At 51.4% G+C, this 19,807-nt stretch overlaps 1 protein-coding gene across 6 annotated transcripts in view; it reads right to left on the bottom strand.

Moving 5' to 3' along the window:
- Positions 1-7,100: 7,100 nt before the first annotated feature.
- Positions 7,101-19,807, bottom strand: part of SCARB1 (scavenger receptor class B member 1) — a 31,122-nt gene continuing 18,415 nt past the window's right edge. The window contains exons 12-13 of one of the 6 annotated variants that reach the window (XR_003570629.1): positions 15,211-18,275; positions 7,101-7,112 (exon numbers count right to left, since the gene is read on the bottom strand). Coding sequence is in view for 5 of the 6 variants with exons in the window: in XM_027878516.1 (XP_027734317.1) it covers positions 18,150-18,275 (126 nt within the window). In the remaining variant the exon portion in view is untranslated. Of the gene's footprint in view, positions 7,113-12,901; positions 14,937-14,980; positions 18,276-19,293; positions 19,297-19,807 lie in introns of those variants that run through there. The other 5 variants (XM_027878521.1, XM_027878519.1, XM_027878518.1 and 2 more) reach the window with 5 other exon arrangements.

Here is a 19,807-nt window from a genome sequence, read left to right as displayed (position 1 = left end):
AAAGAAAACCTTCTCCCAGAGAAGTGTCCTGTGTGTGCTACCCCCTACAGCACTCACAGCAAGAGGGCATTGTGCCAAAATCAGCAGACTGAAGGGAGGAAAGCACCCAGCAGTGAGTCAGAGGAAGAGATTTTGTCTATAGATGGTAGAAGTGCAGCAGAGAGAAGTGAAGGGGACATATGGGGAGTGGAAAAGGCCACCACCACCATCAGATGAGGCGGTGCAACAAGGCACAAAACACGAGTTGTGAGCAGGACAAGCCTGGGAGTTGGGCTGGAATCTCTGCATTATGCAAGGCAAGGCTGCAAAACTACAACGACCCAGCCAAACCCTGCATTCTGCAGCACTGCTGTCATCGTCCCAGCAGGCACTACGAGCTGCAGAACAGCAGGGGGGAAGGCACAGGAGGATACTTTGAGTAGTGGAAAACCAAGAATAATATAAGTTCTAACCAACTGAATTCATGGATCAAATGAGCCCAAAGCAGAAACAAATGGTTCCTACAGGGGAAAAAAACAAAATTTGTGTCCAGAGCCGGTAAAACCCAGGGAGATCTGCCCTCAGATTACCCGGGCATCACTGGAAGGGATGGAGCATCTTCTGAGTGCAAGAAAAAGTCTGTGCTGGAAAGTGGGAAACTGCAGCATCAGCTATGAAGACATCAGGGTTGTACCCTCTGGCACCTGGGATTGAAAGGGACGGAGGATGCACAGGAAGAAAGGACCATCCTCTCTGAGCACAGCCTCACAAGTCCAAACACAGCAACAGAACAGAAACTCACCATTTTCAATCTAAAAATACTATGCAGAGCTGCACACAGGCAGGCACCCAGGTCAGGGAAAGGTACTGCTTGGGGTGATGGGTACAGGAGCTCTGTGTCCACTGCAAAGCATGGGAGCAGCCCTGGCAGCAGGATTTGGAGGACAGCCAGTGTGAGGCTGTGTTTCCACTCTCTCATACCTGGCACTCAGCTGAGCTCACCCAAAGCAGCCTCCAAAGAGTTTAACGCTTCCCTTTGCAGCCGAAAACCACACACAGGTTTGCACAGTGCTCCAGTCCACCATCAGCTACCCAACCCCCCAGGACAGCTGTACCCCTATTCCTTATTAATAAATCCCAGGTTGTTCCAAGCACAAAAGATGTTGGTTTCCCATGAATTTGTGCAGTTTGTCCTGGCAGCCTGTCCCTGTTCTCTGCCCACGACACAGGGAGCAGGAGCACCAAGGGTGCCACACTGCCAGATGTTGCTGGGGTCATCACAGGGCAACTCAATAAATCTCCTGCAAACCTCTGATTCCCTCCTGTGCCTCACTTTCCACTCCCAAATCAGACATGCTGCACCTTTTGCCAAGTTGAACTCTTAGGACAGAGGGGAAAAAACTTCTGGTGATTTATTTCTCAACCCAAAGCTATCCCTTTCGGAGGAGGCCTCTCATGCCAAGTCCTAACTGAAAAAAAAAATAAAAATCACATTCATTAGTCAGCTCACTTGGCTGGATCTGTAATAAGAATGTAATAAACTTTCCATATGTCTCTGATAAACTAGACAGCTTAAGTTACGAGCAGAAAAAGGCATCAATTTTTAAAATGTCAAAATTTGCCATGTAACTTGGGCCAAGCACTTGTTCCTAACAAGACAGTGGAAAGAGTCAGATCCAAGTTTAGAGACAAAAGAGCTGGAGGAGGACACGCCAGCTCACCACTTGTGGCTCCTTTTAAAGCTCTTGTTTTCACCAGCAACATCCATGGCAAGCACGTCCCCCCTGGTGCTGTCAGGTGGCTCTCCCTATTTGCAGACCAGGACCCATTCCTATGGTACCCCAGACCAGAGGTACTGGTGACTCTTGTAGGGCATCCCTCAGCAGCCCCAGGCACAGACACCCCGTTGCTGCAAGCACAGGGGTTTGATGAAGAGGCTTTGTATGTCCAGTGTGGGACTCTACCCTTTGCCCTCCAGCCCCAGGGGTTCGATGTATTTACATTCACAATCACCTCATTGCAAGAAGAAGCAAAACGATGACCTTTCAGGCTGACACATGCCCAGGGTCATTACCCTGAGCCCAGCTTTGATGAAACCCTGTATTTTAGCACACACAGAGTCAGCCACATTCCTCTGGAAAAGGGTCTGAGAAGTTCTGATAGCCTTGGGCATGGCCCAAACTTACTCTCATGGTCATTCACACACAGCCATGGTGGGAGACTGTCACCTGCCACATTCCTGATGCTGAGCCCCGTGGATGAGCTGTTCGAGGGATGGGGGCAAACCCTCAGCCTGTTCCCCGAGCAGTGGGCACCTCAGGGGGTGCCCATGGGTGGTGGCACAAGGAGTGCAGCAGGGATGCAGATTTGGACTGTGGGGTCTATCAAACAGTCAGACTGGGGTACAGAGACTGGTCCCCACTCCCTATTCAAGCCGTGGGACAGCAGGAGTGCGGTGAGAGCAGGCTGAGATTGTGTCTATAGATATTTTACCACCTGTCCTCCCTGCAGCCAGGCAGGGAGCCGGCCCTCACCCGGGGGCGAATCTGAGCACCATCAACCTCAGAGAGTGATGGTCTTTCAGCACTTTAATTACAAAGCAGTAGGCGAGAACAGCCCGCCTGATGTTCAGCAGGAAATTGAACTGCACAAGCACAGCAGACATATTCTTGCACGGCTCCCCTAGCAACTCTGGGAAAGTTTCCAAATTCCTGCACCATTAACATTTAAGGAATCGTCTCTGAACTCTGGTAGTTAAACAGTGAGGAGAAACAAGACACTGTAAATGGATTTGTTCCGTGTAGGTCAGTTACTGAAGGGGCTGCTTAAATCAGGGCTCGCTGCTTCACACTGACAGCAAAGGTCTGCCTCAAAACACTTCATCATTTTAAGTTTTCCACCTATTTTTTTTCCTCTTTGACCACTACCAGGCCAAAGCAATATCTTATAGTCCTGCCCTGCCGCTGCACACAGCAAAGGTGAGGGGACACAGAGTCCCCTGGGGTGAGAACTCCTGTTCATATCCACCCTGAGACCACAGTGATGGGCAGCCCACCAGGGTGAGCCGCCCCTCAGCAGCGAGCTGGTGGTCACATCCCAAACACCCAGCTGGGTCAGATCAGTGGCCATGTACAACCAGGGCAGTCGGTGCTGGTGGGAAGGGGCTGCACGGAGCTGTGCCTGGCGCGGGTGGCGCATTGGAACCCTCTCTCCCAGCACAGATCTCAAATCATCGCCTGCCTCTCCTCTACTCCCCCTTACGCTGCACCAGGAGACACCTTGATGCTCTGGGCAGGAAAATAATGCTGTGATTTATCTCCCCACACGCATCGACTTGACATCTTTATTGGTGTTTGCAGCAGGCAGAGCCCTCGGCGCGGGATCAGGACTGCACGTACCGACCCTGACAGCCGATTGCATTTTTCCAACGCCCAGCACAAGGTGCTCTGGGGTCTCAAGGCTGCCCTTGAGCATCCCTCACTTGGCATGAATCATTTCCTGGCTAAATCACCATATGGCTGTGCTGCCAGCACGTGCAGGAGCTCATTACACCTCAGGCTGGGTGGGCAGCTACAGGGCAAGGCTTTCCTCTGGGTTTGTTCTCCAGTGCCCATCTAACCTTTGAGCTCTGTCTGAGTGCCCACCCTCTGAGGGTGAGTAGATGGCAGTGATAATTGTTCCTTTTCAAACAAGCTGGATCTCTCTGGCCTCAGAGTTTAACACCAACACAGTTTCTTCCCTCCCCTCTTTTAGTTAACCTGCCTGGTGCAACACAGAAGTGTAATTATAGTTATAAGCTCCTGATTCTGTCTCTGCAATCCCAGCTGGAGAATCGATTCTGTCTCCACTATCCTCTTGTAAAGGCACCAATCCCATGGATTTGGGTTACTAAATCTAGGATTCCAATTTTTTTTATTATTTTTATTTTTTTTCTAAGCCTGGGGCTCTCCTGGTGCAGGCTGCTGGGCAGCACAACCCTGCCATGCTCTGAGCCATTCTACAGCAGAAAGCCAAGGCCTTCTCTGAAATCTTTCCAGAGTGTTTTCTATGGCCCCTGCCCCTTCCTACAGACAGTAAGCAAGAGAAAAGAGAAAAAACACTGTCCCAAATGTGCCCCTGCCCTGGCTGAGCTGTTCCCACCATGCACCCAGCTGGATGCACTCACCCTGCCCAACTCAGCTGGGGTGGTCAGACACACATCTGGGAGTTATATTGGGAAGGGAACAGCTCCCCCACTCTGCAGGGAAACCAGGACCACCCAGAGTCTGCACTCAAAAGGCAGAGTCTGCACTCAAAAGGCAGAGTCTGCACCCAAAAGTCCACGTGCATCCCAGTACTTGTCCTGTGCCTAAAGTGCTGATGGTACCTTGGTGCAATGTGCTGCAATAGAGGATTAACAGCACAAGTTAATCAAGCAGATCCCTCCCTGGACACTGCCAGCCACCACGAGGCCTCAAGCCATTCAGGTCCCTTGGACCAGTCAATGAGTCCATGACTTAAGAGTGTGTAATGAGTCAAGGGTATATAATTTTTAAGTTTAGGGTAAGTTTAAGAATACATAATAAGTCTAAGTCAGCCCCAACTAGTTTTTCCAGGACCACCCTGTGTATGAAACACAGCTAGTTTTGCTCCAGCCTAACGACTCTGCCTCTCCTGTGAAAAGGCATGGAATTGTGGAGAGCACGTTGGCAGAGGAGACTGTCCACCCTCAGGGTTTGGGGATCACAGAACAGAATGTGTTTCTGTCAACAGGCATCTCCTGTGCAGAAGGTACCAGCGCTGCCTCAGAAAAAACAGGTTTGGCATTTGGAGACACACAAAGCACTTGTGTTCCTCTGCAGCCCAAACGCTTTCTGGATGTGTAATTCTCTCCACTAACAAATCCATGAGGAAAAAAATTAATTCTGGAAGAGCTTGGGTACACCCTCCTGGGGCTTTTTTTCAAGTCTAATTGCCTCTTACACATCTTTAATTTCAAGTGTTGACCTCACAACTGCTCCCAGTGCAAACTGAGAATGGACATCAGAGGCTGCTCCTCTCCCCAGCCTGGAGGCAGCAGCGATTGTAGTGGGTGCTGTGGTAAACAGCAGCAGTTTTCCCAGCCTTTTCTGGTGCCAGGGATGGAGCTGAGGATGCCCTGACCTCTGCTGAAGGACCTGGGATCTATGGATATTCACCATGGCTGTGCTGAGGGTATTTACACTCAGCAGTATTTTAAAAAATGCATGAAGCCAGTGAGCTGCTCAGCCCTGCACAAGCCTGGCCAGAGGGGCACAGCCAGCCCCTGTGTTCAGAGGGGACCTTAAAAAACCTCTAAAGCAGTGTGAAATTGGGCTGGGAGCAGGCTCTGAGACTAGCCCTGGATAGTTAGCGAACAAGCAACCCTCCCACACTGCAGCAGCAAGGCAAACACAGCCCCAAAAGGCACCCTGGTCAGCCAGAGCCAGCCCACACACAGCACTGCTCACCTTTAGAAGTAAAAAAAAATCACACTGACGCACAGTCACACCAACCAGCACACCTCGATTTACTGTTATGTATTTCCACAAGTCAAAATCCACCTGGTCAATGCAGCTGGAAGGAGAGCCCATCGCTCAGCTGCCCCGCGGCTCTCAGGCACGATGATGCATTGGCATCAATCACCGGGCGCAGGAGAAATAAAAGCACTGGAATATTGTTGTTGCAGGATTAATGCCTCTTGCTGTGAAAACAAACGTCCCAGACTTGCCTCAGCGTTCATTTTTGACAAATGATTTGACTTTGCCTTGACACTCCTGTAGCGGCGGGAGACCATTATCCTGAGACAATGTTTTATTCTATTGACATTATCTCTTAATTATAATGTGAGGGATATCAAAGAGAGCAAGAGCCCACCAATTCCTCAGGCAGAGTTTTTACAGTTTCTCCTGTCAGGGTATCTGGGAGAGGTTTATTGCAGCAGTTCAGTGATCTGCTCCAGTTCAGCCTGCAAAGGGGACCCTTCCCTGACCCACCTCTGTTGCAGCCATGGGAGCTGTGCCCCTTCACACAACCTCAGGACTATGTGTTTTAATCCAGTAGCAAGAGGTTTGCTTGTTGGTTTCTTTTTTTTTTTTTTTTTTTTTTTTTTTTAAATTTCCAGAAGCAGGGAGCTTTTTAGAAAGGCAGAAAGGTCATTTGCATATTTTAAACTGAGATTTTTAGCAAGATTCAAAAGAAATTTGGCATTTACTGTATGTCAGTTAACATTCAGATTAAGTTTTTGGAAGGGATCATAAACCTCATGCTTCAGGAGTTATACCAGTTGCCAACTTCTGGCAGGAGACTGAGGAGGTGAGTTACAGGCTCACCTGTGCTATTTTGGGGTTAATTAGACCCCCAGAAGCTCTCTGGAGCAGGGAGAGCCCAGACACTGCCATACACAGCCCAGCCCACGCTCCGAGCAGCCAGGGTTGGGCTGTCAGCAAGTCTGATTGGCATTAACCGTTTGGAAGGTTTTGTTTTGCCAAACTGCTTCGCAACACGCTGAATAAACAGTAAGATGGGGAACCAAAACACTCCCTCGTCCTTGAATCCCTGAACCAGAGCAGGCATCCCTGCTCCTGTCCGAGAGCCCTGCAGAGCAGCACATTTCTGCTCTGGAAGGAGGAAAACACCAGCTGACAGCGTTTTCAATATTTGAGCTGAGCCAACTTAATTAACTTGCAAGAAAAAATGGCACAGCGTTTCACGGTGGGACGAGCTCTCTCCACACCAGAAAACACAAGGGCAGGTCTGGGTGCCAGCTCAGGCTCCCGTCAACGCCTCCAGCCCTGCAGGGCTGGCACGCAGGGCGTAGGTGCCCACGCAGCGTGGCGGGAGGGCTGGGCCGGGAAAATCAGCTGTGACATGTTCAGCCGAGCAGGATCACAGGGAGATGATGGGGCTCATCATAACATCTTCATTCCTACCCTGCAGCCATAAGCCACGGCATCTTCGCCTGTGACAGACAGTACTGCAAGTCCCCCCCCCGTGTGCTTGGGGGGCAGAGCAATTAGCAGTGCCCTAACCACGCAGGCAGGGTCTGGCCTCCCACAGCCACACAGGCTGGCAGGTAAGGACATCCTTCAAGTAACCAGGGGCTCCATCAGTGACAGAGTGGTGGGGACCAAGTCCTGCCTCAGCTCCACAGCAGCACTCGCCGCTCCCATACTCCAGCCGTGACCAGCTCTCCATCAGCGGTTTGAAACTGGAGCGTGAAGCTCTCCACAGGGAGCATGTGTTGATTTGTTCCACGATTTCCATTAATTACCAGGTAAATTAGATCCCTGCACACTCCTTGGGCACCTTGCCTCATCTGTTTGGGCTTTGACAGCTGCTGGAGCAGTAAGTATGTTTTCGTCACATGATGCCTGGCAGAGCATCCTCTCCTCACTCTGACCTCCAGAATCATCCCATCTGTTTTATTTCAGCATCCTCCCCTGGAATTTGTTCTCAGCAGCTAAAATTCATCCCACTGCAGGCAGAGGAACACTGAGCCCTCGAGGCTTCAATTAGCAAGGGAAAAATATGTTGGAGCCTCAAGGCTTGCTGCAGTTTTGGGGCAAATGATACCCAGTGCCCTAAATTTGGGACCTGGCATAGGACTCGCATCAGGCAGAGCTACCACACACAAGGAACCAAGCGGAGTGATTGCTGGTGTGTTCAACTTTCCTCATGAAACCTTTCCTGGAAAGCCAATTAATGGCATCTACTGACTACTCTGGCTGCTCTTAATTTGTAATTAAAGTCAGGCCACAGCTGAGCAATAGTGACCTTTGCAGGCAGGCAGTGGGGAAGAGGGGAATAATCTTTGATTTATTTTGAGGGAGAGAGCCATACTCTGGCTGCACTTGGGACTTGTGGAATCACACAGGCTGAAACCCTATGGCCCAGCAGGGGCCAGAAGGGAGGCAGGTCTCCTTCTCTGTCCCAGGAAGTTACGGGGATGGAAAGCAAACTGAGTAAGGGCAGGAGGTGCAGAAGATGCCACAGGGCAGCCCTGGTTGATGGGTAACTGAGGGAGGTACTGGGGGACTCAGGTAGGGGTGAGCTGGGGGCACCCAGACCAAAGCAGGCACCTGGAGGACACTGAACTCATCCTCCAACTGCATCCCTAGGGAACTGCTCCAATCCCTCATGGAAAGAGGGCTGGGCACACTCCCACCCCACCTCCTGTGGTGATCCCAGCTCTCTAAGCTGCAGTTCTGATTTGACAAGGATGGTTTTTCTGGGACAGAGGGACGTTTTGGATCAGATGAAGGGGTGGGACATGCTCATTTACAGCCTGTGACATGCCCCAGTGATTTACAGGCACGCAGAGGGCCTGCAGCCCACTGGGCTTTCAAGGATTACTTAACACAGGATGAAGTAGATCAAATGCAAATGGGTGGATGGTATGTGAACCACTCCAGCCAGCCAGGGCTGCTAAACCTTCTGGTTTCTTTCACAAGGCTTTGAAATGGGGAAATGTAGCTTCAGATAATTTATTTGCTAGGGGCACTAAGGAGGGCAGGGGAATATTTATGAGCCAAAGAAAATCCACAAGGTATGTCTCTGGAGATGCACCCTGCAGGACACTGAGTGTTATTTAGACACAGAAGGGGTGATGTGATCCCTGCCTTCAGCTCTGTGGCTGCTGGGGAAAGGGGTCACCTCCTCCAGAGCCTGGCCAGAGCCCTCAGACTATCCCCATCAGGGCATGGAAATTAGCACTGTGCACAGAGCATCTTCTGGAGAGGCGGTAAGTACAAACATGGGTTGCCTGGCAGCTCTCTGCAGGCAGGCAGGGACTGCCCCTTGGTCTCTGCCTCCCCATGGGGTCAGACAAGCTGTTTGGTTACCAGGGGGTACAGGTGAGACCCATCTCACAGTGCATCTCCCCTGTGCCCCTCCAGGATGCCTAGCACATCTGGACCCAGAGCAGCCCTGCCAGAGCCCTGTGAGGGAGGGGACTGAGCTACCAACACCAGGAACTGCTGTTTGCTACAATAATGCTCAGAAAAATCCCAATCGCCATTTATTTTTATTGGCACTGACGGTGCTTTCGCTGCTCCTCCTGGCATCCAGAGCTCTGGAAACACAGTGCTCACAAGGGAGATAACTGAGAGAGGCTCAGTGTCAGAACTGGGAACACTTGGTGCAGAAAAGAGCCATGGGCTGTGAACCTGGACAACACCAACTTCCAGCCCCGGATGTTCCCATGGATCTGCTCTGCTCCAGTTACTGTGTACATGGCCCCAAGCCAGACACTTACTTGGAAAAGCAGAGGAAGTCTGCAGAGAGGGGGAGAGGGTAATTCCTTGAAATGCTGTCTTTGGGGATGGGATCTACAGTCACTGGAAATTCCTTCCCTGGAAGCTCAGCTCCCTCCTCTCAGTGGCTTCCAGGCCCTTGCAATGCCCCGTGCTCAGCCCTACGAGCAGTGGGACACTAACCCACGGTCCCACGATTTGCAGCCACAAGGTGAAGCCTCCTGTCCCACGGCACGAGTTGCTCAGCAGGCAATTTCCTACAGGAACCGGGCCAGAAACCAGTTCAGATGGAAAAGACAGAAAGCAGCTGGGTCATATAGGGAGGTGGGGTTGTTAACAGAGTAGCACGGCTACAAACAGGGCTGTTAAGCCCAGAAATGCAGCTGGATACACCCAGGAACAGTGCTGAGCAGGAACATCCACAGTCAGGGTGGGAAGGATCACCCGGGATGGCCATTGCCTGATAAGGATTGTCTCTACCTGAGGACAGCAACCATGTAGAGCTGATAAAACCCCTGATCCAGTATCAGATGCTGAGGATGATCCCTGGCCCTGCAGGACCCATGAAGAAGCCAGAGAAGGGCTCATCTCAGACTCTCCTCATCCTGAAAACACCACGTGCACCCAAAGCAGCATCTTGAGCCATCAGCACCAGATTTGAAGCCAGTTTGTGTCTGAGAAAATCATGAACTTACAAAAGGGGGAAAATAATAAACTTTTTTTAAAAAGAAATCCCCTTAAAATAGCATCGTGTGCCTATGTCCTAATCCCCAGGAACCATGGGTTGAGAGATCAAACCTTGTTCCTCAAGGGACTGATAGCACCATTTGGTATCAATTTTCCATCTGACTGCTCCTTTTTAGGAATTGTTCTTCCTGCTCCAGAAAACTAGTGCTCCCAGGGAGCCACCAAGCACAGGGAACACTGGCTCCAGGTCGGCTTCATGTCACCACTCTGAGCCCCACGGACTGGGATTGCAGCGGGAACTCCCCAGCGGGCATCACCCCACCTGGATGCACATGGCAATGGGAAAGGGAAACAGGGACTCAGTACAGGGCCATGGTCCGGTTTACCCCAACAGAGCCAAGATTTGGCATGTGAACTGCTGTGAGAAAGCAATAAGGTGACTTGAGAAGTCACCCCATAACCACAGTAGCAAGGATGGAGCATCCCAAAGGGATACTCTGTGCGATGGGCTCTCACTGCCAAGACACATCAGCACCTCAGTAAAAGGAACTGCTCAAAGCAAGGGGTACATTTCTTTTCCCTTCCCTTTTCGAAGGGCAGGAGAATTTCTGACAGCCCTGGGCAGAGGAGCTCATGTACACAAGGCTTATTCCCAGAAATGGTCTGGCCCTGACTCTGGTGACTAGTGAGGCGATAAAATTAAACTCCTGTGTCCTCATGAGCAGGAGGTGGAAGGACGTTTAGTCACACTCTTCCAATGAGGCATTAAAAACACCATAAAGTTTAACACCACCATCCAACGCACACTTGGGAGCAGAGGCTTCGCTGCCAAAGCCCAGGCAGCCCATATTTGCTTTCTGCCACAGTAACACGCCCGTCATGGGTCTCAGCTGCACGTGTGGAGGTTGTACCCATGGCACGGCTCACGCTGGGGGCAATGCCAGAGTCACCCAGCGCTGCCCCTCGGGCTGTGCTGCGAGGGAAAGGACGTGGGCAGTGATCCCTGGGGCGTGGGGCACCCCTCTGGCGGGCTGGGCAGCAGCCAGGGCGGCAGATGGCTGCGCAGAGCGGGGCTGGCCAAGCACACAGGGCAGCTCAGGGCCAGGCCTGCCGGGCACCGCTCGTGCCAGCACTGCGGTGCCGAGCACAAAAACACCGTCAGCTCAGTGTCAGACTGAGAGGGGGATTAAACCAGTGCAGGTCCCCACACACAGCACAGGGCACAGGCTGAACTCCCAGCTCACGCACAGGAGGGTCGATGATTTAAGCTACGTGCACCCAATCCAAGACCTGAGTCCTGCACCGCAACAGCAGAGTCCCCTGCACAAGAGAGGATTAAACCCAACCCACACAGGCAAACCCTGCAGTGCCCAGGCACGGACAGGCCATCCAGGCTCTCCTCCAAAACCACATGAGCTGCTTGTCCTCCCTCCAGATATTTCCTCCCAGACAGAGAGGTTCATTGCAGCCAAGTGCAAGAGAAATCAGGTGCTGCAAGGCGCTTTGTCTCCTCCGGGCACATCTTGCCTGGGTATTGGGTCCTGCAGTCCCACACTGCAGACATCTGCATGCACATAAAGCTCAGTACCCTATAGCTGCCATAGAGAAACGCATTTCCCATCAAACACCACAAAATCACCTCTATAACTGCAATAGCATCAGCTACACATTGCTCTGCTTGTCTGCTTCTTGTTGGTTTTATTGGGTTTTTTTCAAGCAATGAAAGTTGCAGCTCTGCCCCAGGAGACCCACCTGCCCATGAAGACCCACCCCAGCAGCAACCTCACATACCTGCCAGCGTCACTGAAGGGTTTGGTCACTGCTGTCAGAGTCCTGTACACCGGGGAGACCGAAGCCACAGCTCAGGAGCAGACCTGGATGTGCTCAGGAAGAGCAGAGCAGCTACACAGCAGAGCAAAGACTTGCTGAGTCTCAAACCAGAGCCTCTTCTCCCTGCTGGGATTTTAACCCAGCCTAACTAATGATGGGCACCTGGGAGCAATGGGACACAGGTGAAGAGAATAACACAGAGGCTGCTCCTGCTGTAGGAGGGTCTGAACCCTCTCCACAGAGGGTAGCTAAGCTGGGGATGCTTCAGGGAAGGTGGGATAGAGATAAGAAATGGGAAAAGCTCCTGATCTGTGTTCATAAAAGCACTCTACCCCCAGTGTAAATGGGGAGCGTTGTGTTATTCCTGGTCTGTCTTACAGAGGAGCTGGTGAAGGCTCCATCACACAGCAGGGGGAAAGAAGACACCAAGCCCTGACAGTTCCCCCTTGATGATGAAGCACCTCGTGGATGGAGGTGACCCATTCGACTCCCGTGGCTGTTCCAGGGTGGGTGAATTGAGGCTCCCAAGACTCTGCACAGTAAAACAAGATTGTTGTGATGATTACTGAGCCTGTGGAGGCCAATTAAAATTCTCAGGAGAAGGTAAATGACTTCAACCCGGCTTAGCACAGGGGAGGGAGGGTGTTGCACCAGGGATGTTTGGCCTGTGACAGTCCCGAACACAGTGTACAAAGGGAGTTGGCAAGGGAGAGTGAGTCAGGGCCAGGAAGGGACTCGGCGTTGTGAGAAGCATCTCAAAACGAACTGGAAACGAGCAGCCAGCAAGGTGAACGAAGTGCAGGGCGGGGGAAACAGGGGGGAGCGCTGCGAGCTGATGGAGAGACACATCGCAGCACGACCCCGCCGAGCACTCGGGGCTGGGAGACCATGGCCGGGGATCCCTGATCGTGTCCCACATCCCTCGCCGTTCCCGGGTCCCGCCGCCCCCACCCGGGACCACCCCGGGCCCGCGGAGCGACCGCGGCCCCACAGCGCCCTCGGGCGGCCGCGCCGCAGCGCTGCAGCGCCCGGCCCCGCCGAGCCCCCACGGGCGCGCCCCACGGGCCGTGGGGAAAGTACGAGCTCCTGCGAAGGGCTCGCATGCCGCACAGCCACAGAGACCCACCGACCAAACACACCAGCGAAGCTTGTTGTAGGAGCGGTATTCCCGTCTTTTTATTCGTGTTTGCTCGTCCAACAGCAATTAGCACCGGTATGTCATTAAAGCCTCTCTCGCAAGGGGAGCCCACGGGGTGGTTATCGCTGCTCTGCCCTCAGATTTGGGTCTCATAGGTGTGAGCTGATGGGTCTGGTGTCCCAGAGAGCCTCTGCCCCACTCCTGTCTCTGTCGCCGCTGGCCAAGGCTGTAGCTGTGAGCTGCTGTTTGCAGCTGGGTAAGTTTGGATTTAAGGCCAGAGAGAGTTTTACAGCTGTAGTTTAAGCATCACCCTCAGTGAGGACTCGTGCCACAGAGACAACCTGGCAGCAGTGGCCACAAGAAGGGACTTGGCTAGTCCTGTCGTACCTGTGAGACACACTTCAAGTATCGAGGTGAGTTCAGCCCACGGACCAAGTTCTGGGGAGCTGCCACCCTTCCCTGTCATGACCCAGGCTGTATCACAGCTGTTTCCATAGTAAGGCAGCCCACTGCAGGACTGGGAACATGGCCAGTAAGGAATGCACTGGCACAGGAACGGTGATGTTGGTTTTAGCTCCTGTGCTCTTCCTGCCCCATAAGATGGATGGAGGTCTAAGGGAGAATTATCGCTTACCCCACTAGAAGGTTACAGGGTTGTCCTTGACAACACTTTCCAGACCCCAACAGTATTCATGCCACACACAGTGCAACAATTCCTCTGGTCCTCTGTTTTGTCCTTGCCAGACATTTCAACATTGGCCCCTTTAGTTTTCCCAAGGGCTACCGTGGCTCCTGGTTAGAAGTGAAGAAGACAACTACTGACTGGTAGTTAGATAAAAATATCTCTGTGCTTGGGGATTCTTTTCCACTGAAGTGTGATCTCAGCCCTCCCACCCCCAGGTGACATGCAGGCCCAGGTCCCCCAAGACGCCATTTCAGAAATCTGCAATAGTTTAATCAAACTGTACTAAGGCCATTGTTACTTTCATGATTGCACATATTCCTTGCTCTCAGAAGCACAAATATCTTCATTAACATTCAAAGACAGGGTTAAGCTTCCCCCTTCCCATGGTCAGGCCAGAGAGACCAACAGCTTCCCAGCACTGACAGCCACAGCCAGAGAAGCTGACCCTGGATGGCTGAGCAGGCAGCAGGGACAACTGCCAGGAGCTGAGTGACAGCTCAGATGTACCACAGAGTTGTTGCCAAGGCTCATCTCACACAGTCACTTACAGCAAGGAGAGGCAAAGTAACAGGGCTGTGAGCTGGAATGACTGGAGCGCAAGGTCATGGCACAGAACTGGGGCTTTAAAAGTCACCACTGTACTTTCCAAAACATGCAAAGGCTGGAGTAACCCTGGACAGGCTCCAGGGACCCTGGGAAGAGACATCACTGAGGTGACAGCACCCAGAATTGATTTGCAGTGCAGTCCAGTTACATCAAGTGGTAATAAAACCATAAGTGGCTCCAGCACAACTGCCCCATTCGGTGAGATGAACGGTGGCTTTTAAAAAGATCACTAAATCCCATCCCTGCTACCTACACAAACCTCATTTGTTTTAAAGGCTCCCATTAAAGTGCCTTTTATCTCCAGCAATAGGCAGTTTTAAATTGCAAATAACCTCTCAGATCAGTCAGCAACCACCTTCGCTCCTGCTGGCCCACCAGAGAGAGGGGCTGTGGCAAAGGCCGGTCCTTGGGGTCAAGGGTTCTTGGACACTGCGTTGAGAGTCTGGATGAGGTCTCCCGTTCCTGGCGCGGGAGTGCTGTGCAGCAATACTGTCCTGTGGTTTTGCTGTGGTTGTGCAGGGTCTCCACTGAGCTGTCCAGGACGACTTCACCTTCCAGAGACCTCTGGGGACCCGAAGCAGGCCTCGCCTCCGGCACGGGCGCGTCCCGGTGGGAAGCGTGCCGGGAGGGTGGTGGCTCAGGATTCGGCGTCATCCTGGCTCAGCGTGTCAGCGTCGTGTAGGAGCGGCGTGGTCTCGGAGGAGGGGGGTAGTTTGGTCTGCGTGGCGGGGGGACGTGGGCTCTTCTCGGCGGCGGGTCCCTGCAGGGGAGGTACAGAGGTCACGGTGCGCACGCGGTGGTGGCACCACAGTCACACCTGGCAGGGCGTGCCACCGCACCCCCACGTGGGCCACGCCCACCCCAAACCTCTGGAATCTTCCCGGGGGCCAACGCCCCTTTCCTGAAGGCTTCTTAAACTTTCTTAAACCTCCTCCCCCAACAAAATGAAGTCATTTCCATTCCTGCCCACCAGCATCTCTAACAACCCCCACCAAGCACCCAGCCTGAAGAGCTGTGTGGAGCAGCTATGGGACAGCGTGTTGTGGGAGGAGGATGGAGAGATCTTCTCAGGGACAGAATGGCTTGAAGATCCCCAGACACCACCTGCAGTACACACAGACAGCACTCGTTCTCAGTATCGTGGTGGGTGCAGCCTCTGCTGAGGGTGAACGGTGGAAGCCGGTGCTTCCTGACAGCAAGAGGAAGGCTCCTCCTTGCCCAAAGGCTTACACCTACAGAACAGGGTCACCACCCCGATAGCTGAAGAGGAGTCAGAAACACCTCCAAGCAGATCACGTGGGCCCCTGACCATAAATCCTACAAGAACCCCAGGGGGAAGCAGGAATTGACAGAACTGGGTCACTCCCCGCTGGTGGGGACAGAGACACCAACGTGCCCACCTGACTCATCATCTAGAGACAGTTGCTGCTCACTGGGGATTGGCGTGTTGTGGATGGACTGTGAGGCTTATCTAACCCTTTGACTATTGCCCACTGCTGCTTCAGGGTGGGCACCACTGATACCACCAGTACCACCTGGAAACCATTTGGGTGTGGTGGTATTTGACTGAAGATCGGACTTGATGATCTTGGAGGTCTTTTCAACCTCAATGAGTCTATGATTCTGTGATTCTAAAAGTGACTACAGACCTCAGGGGGGGATACAGGCAGGGCAAAAAAGATGCTTAATATTCAAGGATCATTTCCTCCAAGTTCAAGAACCCAACAAGCATCCAAAGCCAGGAAAAAATACCAGCAGGCCTACATGGATGAAGTAAGAGCTCCTGACCAAACACAAAGGCAGAATGGAAGCATACAGAAGGTGGAAGCAGGGACAGGTAACCTGGCAGGAATATAGGGACACTCTCCCAGCATGCAGGGATGAAGATAGGAAAGCCAAGTCCCAAGTGGAATTGAATCTGGCTGAGGATGTCAGAAAAAAGGAAGACTTTTATAAGCACCCAGGTGACAAAAGAAAGAGTAGGGAACATGCAGGCCTGTTCCTGAATGAGGCAGGGGACCCCAGAAACCAGAGGAAAGTCTGGAGCAAGGAAGACACACCCTTGATGGAAGAGGATGAGGTCAGAGAATACTTCAGTAACCTAGACATACACAAATCCATGGAGCCTGATGGGAATAGCAGGCTAATATCACAACAAGGCCACTCCCCCTTATCCTGGCAATGGGGAAAGGGGCCCTAAGACTGAAGGAAAGCAAATGTCTCTTCTATCTTGAAGAAAATCAAGAAGGAAGACCTCAGGAGCTACAGGCCAGTCAGCCTCCCTTCAATCCTTGTGAAGGTGATGGAGCAGCTAATCCTAGGAACCATAGCCAGGCATATGATGGACAAAGAAAGTCATCAGGAGTAGTCAACATGGATTCACCAAGGGGAAATTGTGCTTGACCAACTTGATAAATGTCTGGGATGAAATGACTGGCTTGGTAGATGAGGGGAGAGCAATGGGATCATCTACCTGGACTTTAGGCTTTTGACACTGTCTCACATAAAAGCCTTACAGGGAAGCTGATGAAGTATGGGCTGGATGAGCAGAAAACTGGTAGACTGAAAAGTGGCTGACAGCCAGGCCCAGAGGGTCATGAGGTCTAGTTGAAGGCCAGTAACCATCAGTGTACACCAGGGGTCAATACTGGGTCCAGTCCTGCGTAACATCTTTATTAATGATCTACAAAAACTGGGAGAGTGGCTGATACACCAAAAGGGATCTCAGTAGGCTGAGAAATGGACTGGAAGGACCCTCACGAGGTTTAACACTTGGGCAAGGACAACCCCATGCACCAGTACAAGACAAGGGTACAGCTCTGAAGTGGTTTGGCAGAAAAGGACCTGAGAGTCTCAGGGGACACCAAGCTGAACATGAACGAGCAGTGTGCCTGTGTAGCAGAGGCAGCCAACTGTATCCTGGGCTGCACTGGGAGTGTTGCCAGCAGGTCATAGAGGTGATCCTTCCCCTCTGGTCATCACCGGTGAGGACATACATGGACTACTGGGTTCAGTTCTGGGATTCCCAGGCTAAGAGAGATGGAGCTACTGGAAGGAGTTCAGCAAAAGACCACTAAAGTGATTATAAGACTGGACTGTCTCTTATGTGAGCAAAGGTCAAGAGAACTGGAAGTGTTCAGCCTCAAGGACAGAAGGCTCAGGGGGATTTTACCACTGTATACAAGGATCTGAAGGGGGTGTGCAAATACAGAGCCAGGCTCTTCTTGGTCATGTCCAGGAACAGGACAAGAGCCAAGTGGCATGTAAACACAGGGTATTCCATGTGAACAGTAAGAAATACTTTTTTCCTTTTCTTTTTCTGTGAAACTGTAACAATGGGAATCTCCATCCCTGAAGATATTAAGAGACATCTGGACATGGTCCTGAGAAACCAGCTTTAGGTGACCCTGCTTGGTCGAGATGCTGAACTAGATGACCTCCAGAGGTCCCTTCCAACCTGAACGATTCAGTGATTTTGTGATCCTGTAATACAAACCCAGATATTTATACATGACAAATTCCCTCTTGAAAGCCTCGCTGTTGAGGCTCCCTGCATGCAGGGGAAGGGTGATACCCACCAGTTGACTATCTCTGTTACCCCCATGAGTTTTTACCCCATTCAAAAACTTACCTCTGGATCTCAGACACTTGGAAGTGGAGGGAAAAAGGCAAAAAAAAAATTGGTGGAAACACCAATCTTACTTTTCTCCCTGATCCCCGCTGGTATTAGGGCCGCAGATCAGGTACACCAGGAGAAACAATAAAAGCATGTGCTTGCAATGTTGTTAAGTGTGAGTATTAAGACATCTAAATTGCCCCGAATAAAGGCATGAGACAACATTGTTCCATCAAAGCTTGCCAGGAGGGCATGTCTGGTAGATGTGGACAGTAAACGTTTAATTTGATTGGTTTTAAGCAAAGTTTAATCAAATCAGGACGAGAGAAAAGCGTGTTACCTTGACTGGGTACCCACCTACAGTCTGGCTTCCCGCAACACCGTCCCCTTAACCGGAGGCAGCTTTTTGGCAGAGATGGCCTGGTTGGCCTTATTACTGTCTGAGTTCTTTTTATTGCTACTCCAAAATAAAGAGCATTTTTCCTAGAAGACAATCAGTCTAGTTTATGGTGCACTTGGACACAAATTTCATGAGGGTTCCAATTTTCAGAGGAGATTCGAAGATCACTGTTGAACTAGAATCTAGTTATTAATGAAGATTTCAAAATTTAGATTAAGCTAAGTCCTATTTAAGATTTTGGTCAGTGTCAAGCCAGTTTTAAAATGGTCTGTTTGCCTTTTAAATGTGTCACCACACAGGCTTTAGGCCACGACGGCAAAGGAGAGATAGAACATCTGGGTGTGTTTTACACCTGTACAGATTTATGCACTTTTAGAGCTGTGCGTCCAACAGATGCATTTCAAACTGGCTCTACTATAAACTAGACTAAGATTTAAGTGTTTCACAGTACCTCATCTGCACTGGGTTCAGAGCACACTGCTCCCTCCAGAAGCCAGAGGCACACAGGACACTCCAGGGAGGAGCTGGGCTCAGGGAGACCTTCACGCTGGCAGACACGTGAAGGTGTGGACAATGTCCCTGCTCAGTGTCCCCTCTGGCATCGCCTGTGACTTCGAGAGGCAGAACTGTGCACGATTAAGCAATCAGCGCCAGATCAGCAACACTTCAATCAAATGAGGAACACACCTTGGCTGCAAATCGCTGTCTTCCAGTTTACAAGCTCTTATCTACTCAATTAGGTGGAGACGTTCATGTGTTGTTGTACAGCTTTCTTGGGGATTTAAAAGGTCATTGGAGCTTTTTAAATCACTTTCCAGGTAGTCAGGCACTTTCTGCAGGTGATGTTCAGCTCTAACACTTCACACCACTTTTGGCTGAGCAGAGGAACACAGCTGGCTAACGCCTGCATTTGTGACACTGCACAAGCAGATATTCAGTTGGCTTGAATGAGTTTAAAGTCCAGCTTCTCTGCCTGATCCTTTCTGGCATAGTTAAATCTCTCTGATACCAGGAATTAAGACTTGCAAAAAGCAGGGTGAGGAAATGCCAGCTCAGGGCTACATAAGATGTTAGAAACAGTTGCCCAGCCCTTTTTCAGACCCGCTGAAACGCAGCAGAGTGTCTGCCTGGCATGCGCTGAAGTGGAGCCGTTCATCCCAGGACCATCCTGGGAGCACAATAAGGGCTTGGTGATGAGCACTGGGCTCCATGCTGGGCCCTAGCAACGCTCCCACCCTCCAGGGAAGTGGGTGGAGGAACAAGGGGATTTGGGATCATGTGTTTAAGTCACTTAAGCAATTGTAGGCTTGGTTAAAATCCAATTACGTGATACTCAGAGAACTCTAGGGCTATTTAAGGTGGGTTTGCATTAGAGTTTCAGTCAGGGCAGTAACAGGAGGCTGAGCAAAGGAAGCCCCTCACACATGCCTCCTCTTAGTCCGCTCTTATCCCAAGCACTGCCCTTTATCCTCACAAGTAGCCTCTTCACCTCTGTAGCTTTAGAGCCAGCCCAAGCCATCTGACTGTAGTGTAAAACTAAACCAGCTTGCTTTGATACAGGTTAGGGTAGGGAGCTAGATCTCTACTTCAAGAGCTAAAGCTTGTAGAGAGCTTA

The sequence above is a fragment of the Empidonax traillii genome, unplaced genomic scaffold (genome assembly GCF_003031625.1).
Source record: "Empidonax traillii isolate 1590-97213 ecotype Southwest subspecies unplaced genomic scaffold, ASM303162v1 scaffold43:size1863611, whole genome shotgun sequence".
Taxonomy (NCBI): domain Eukaryota; kingdom Metazoa; phylum Chordata; class Aves; order Passeriformes; family Tyrannidae; genus Empidonax; species Empidonax traillii.
Note: the sequence above shows the minus strand (reverse complement) of the source record. Positions and strands in the feature narration are given on the sequence as shown.